Source organism: Toxorhynchites rutilus, chromosome 2, assembly GCF_029784135.1.
Source record: "Toxorhynchites rutilus septentrionalis strain SRP chromosome 2, ASM2978413v1, whole genome shotgun sequence".
NCBI lineage: Eukaryota > Metazoa > Arthropoda > Insecta > Diptera > Culicidae > Toxorhynchites > Toxorhynchites rutilus.
Window position 1 is genome coordinate 125,339,538 of NC_073745.1, and position 3,582 is coordinate 125,343,119.

Here is a 3,582-nt window from a genome sequence, read left to right on the forward strand (position 1 = left end):
TTTTTTTTGCTTTCTAGAATCTCCTTCTTCATCAATAAAAAAATAAAACAAAACAACACAAACTTGAAATGAAATTTAGGCGAAATTCAATAATTTTACTGATTCTTTTTAAACAGAAGAGCATCCTTGTTGACTGCAGTGGGAGAGGTATTGTCAATTTCCACATTTGTTCACAGAGGGGGAGAAGGTGGTTTAGAACAGAGCCTTTTTGTCTTTTTGTCTTTTTGTTTTGACGCGTACACAAACGAACACAACATTTTTATATATATAGAGATGTGTTGTTTTTTTTCGCCCTGATGAAAGTATGGTATAGATTTTTTTTCCACACAGTGGTGGGCGTGTTGAGCACCCCTGAAAACTTATATCGGCTGTCAACTGAAGAAGCAAAACACTTCAAAATATCAAATTCACAGGAGAGAGAGGAAATAACTATCAGCTGTAGAAAAAACTAGCAAAAATGTTTCCAGCGTACTGTAACTGCAGGATTTTGTTACGATATCTTCTCCGTTGAGCTACTGGTTACATTAGTTTGTGGTTCATTACTATTCATTGTTTGTGATTGTTGATTGTTACGAGGAAATGGTAGGTTCATACGTTCTGCTCCTCTGTTTTGACGCTCTCGGCAATGCTTATAAGATTTCTGTGTTATGCAAATTAAAATGACCTTTCTTCCAGGGCGCAAACATTTCCCAGCTCGAGCGTGATATTGGCGCTGATCAGTTCCCTCCAAATGAGCATTATTTTGGATTAGTGAATGTAACTAGCGCATACCGAAATCTATTATTTGTATCGTATAACGATTTGTTTGTTTTTAGTTCGGAAATACTTGTTACAGCAACTCTGTGCTTCAAGCGCTATACTTCTGTAAACCTTTCCGGGAAAAGGTTCTCGAATATAAGGCGAAGAACAAACGCACCAAGGAAACCTTGCTTTCCTGTTTGGCGGATTTGTTTTACAACATTGCTACACAGAAGAAAAAAGTTGGGTCGATTGCCCCGAAAAAGTTCATCGCACGATTGCGTAAAGAAAAGGAGGAATTTGATAACTACATGCAGCAAGATGCACATGAGTTTCTCAATTTTCTAATCAACCACATAAACGAGATCATCCTGGCAGAGCGTAATCAAGCTAAAGGTGGCAACGGAAGTACTAACAAAAATGGAACTAGCATAGGCATGGGAACAAGTATGAATGGGGATCACTCACAGCAACCCCAAGAGCCCACGTGGGTGCACGAAATATTCCAGGGCATTCTCACCAGTGAAACACGATGTCTAAATTGTGAAACGGTTAGCAGTAAAGATGAGAATTTCTTCGATCTGCAAGTGGACGTGGACCAGAATACCAGCATCACCCATTGTTTGCGATGCTTCAGCAACACGGAAACGTTGTGCAGTGATAATAAATTCAAATGTGACAACTGTTGTAGTTATCAGGAAGCGCAGAAGCGAATGCGAGTGAAAAAATTGCCTATGATCCTAGCATTACACCTAAAACGTTTTAAATATATGGAACAGTACAATAGGCACATTAAAGTCTCGCACAGAGTGGTTTTCCCTTTGGAGTTACGATTGTTCAATACGGTAACGTCTACAACATACGCTGGAAGGGAAATTATATTGATTTTGGTATAATTTTAGTCCGACGATGCCGTGAATCCGGATCGGTTATACGACCTTATGGCCGTAGTTATTCATTGTGGTTCTGGACCAAACCGAGGGCATTACATCAGTATTGTTAAAAGTCACGGATTCTGGTTGTTGTTTGATGATGACATGGTTGATGTAAGTATCGATTTGCAGAACAGGATAAATTACAGTAATTGAATTTGGATTTGATCTTTCAGAAAATCGAGGCATCGACGATAGAAGACTTTTATGGTCTTACTTCAGATATTCAAAAATCTTCCGAAACTGGCTACATACTGTTCTATCAGTCGCGGGATGCGACTTGAAATATGTTTAAATGGGGAAGTCCTGTCTCCAGCGTAGGAACGTAGCATCTGAGAACTCTCGATTGTATCATGGAAGGAGATGGTTATGATCGTTAAATTTATTTATTTTCCTTCGAAAAGTAATATATTTCGATTTGTTTATAGCGTTATGTGGCGAAATAGACCCCAACACCCAATAGTAGCTTTTATCAATAGCAATAGCATAAAATTACGCTTTTTTCGCGCTTGTGAAGATACTTATTTAGATCGAATGTGTACAAATAGTGCGTGAATCTGTTTTCAAGGATGCAGATGCAGAAAAGAATAGCCTATATATGCACCCATACCGTAGGAAAAACATAGCAGCAGTTGTGTAACATAACTAAGCTACCGAAGGGCCACGGAGCCGAAATGTGACGACTCTGGGTCAAAATAAATGCAACTGGTTAGAAGTAACCCAATGGTTATTATTTTCTACAAAAGTATTCGAAATTATTCTGCAATTATCAGTTTTTTTTTATTAATTCGTTTATTTTTACAGGCTCAGTTACTTAAGTTTAAAGGAGTCGAGTTCTTAAATATATTTTTAAAACTATATATATATATATATATATATATATATATATATATATATATATATATATATATATATATATATATATATATATATATATATATATAAACAATTTTCTTACATCTATGGTTAGTAAGGTGGAAAACCGATTACTCGCGGTGTACTCGAGTTTAGAAGGGTGACATATTTTTAGGAGAAGGATGGGATATAAGGAAATTGTAACAATGTTGATGAGCACTCAATTCTTAAATCTATTCGTATATCTATAGTTTATTTACATTTCAACTTATTCTACTATTTATAGCAAGGGGACGAATTACCCGCAAAGGAAGGAAAGGAGGGTATAAGGTTGTAGGGACAATCACACACGAAGAAAAACATATATATGGGACATGTAATCAAGGTCTAACCGAGCCAACACATCTCTCACCGGCACATTGGGCTGTCTTCCTCGGGCCCGAAGGGAGTTTTCTAAATTCGATCTGGCGACCAGATACACCTCGCACGACCAAACAACGTGCTCGATGTCGTGATAACCTTGGCCACAAACGCAGAGATTGCTGCTGGCAAGATTGAAACGGAAGAGTAGTGCATCTAACGAACAGTGATTGGACATGAGTCGGGAGAAGGTGCGAATAAAGTCCCGACTCAAGTCCAGACTTTTGAACCACGGTTTGAGGCTAACCTTTGGGATAATCGAGTGAAACCACCGGCCCAATTCATCTTCATTCCACTTGCGTTGCCAGTTAGCGATGGTATTTTTGCGAACTAAAGAATAAAATTCATTGAAGGCGATTTGACGCTGATATATATCGCCTTCAATTGCACCTACCTTTGCCAATGAGTCAGCCCTCTCATTACCCGGAATTGAGCAATGTGAAGGGACCCAGACAAAGGTAATGACATAACAGCGTCTGGATAAAGCACTCAAAATTTCTCGTATTCTCTCAAGGAAGTACGGCGAGTGCTTTTTCGGCCTCACTGAACGGATAGCTTCGACAGAGCTAAGACTATCCGTTACAATGTAATAGTGTTCAATAGGTCGTGAGGCGACGCTGTCCAGCGCCCAGTATAA

At 38.6% G+C, this 3,582-nt stretch overlaps 1 protein-coding gene across 1 annotated transcript; it reads left to right on the forward strand.

The window, feature by feature from the left end:
- The first annotated feature begins 381 nt into the window (after positions 1 to 381).
- On the forward strand, positions 382 to 2,389 carry LOC129768165 (ubiquitin carboxyl-terminal hydrolase 46). The gene is made up of 5 exons (XM_055769623.1): positions 382 to 582; positions 676 to 756; positions 816 to 1,583; positions 1,641 to 1,784; positions 1,847 to 2,389. Exons 1-5 carry the CDS (start codon positions 580 to 582, stop codon positions 1,952 to 1,954), a joined length of 1,104 nt encoding a protein of 367 aa, XP_055625598.1. The 5' UTR covers positions 382 to 579; the 3' UTR covers positions 1,955 to 2,389.
- Positions 2,390 to 3,582: the final 1,193 nt, after the last annotated feature.

Coding starts and splice junctions, on each gene's coding strand:
- LOC129768165 (XM_055769623.1), top strand. Junction 1,584..1,640: donor AGTTACGATTGTTCAATACG/GTAACGTCTACA, acceptor GTATAATTTTAG/TCCGACGATGCCGTGAATCC. Junction 1,785..1,846: donor TTGATGATGACATGGTTGAT/GTAAGTATCGAT, acceptor TTGATCTTTCAG/AAAATCGAGGCATCGACGAT.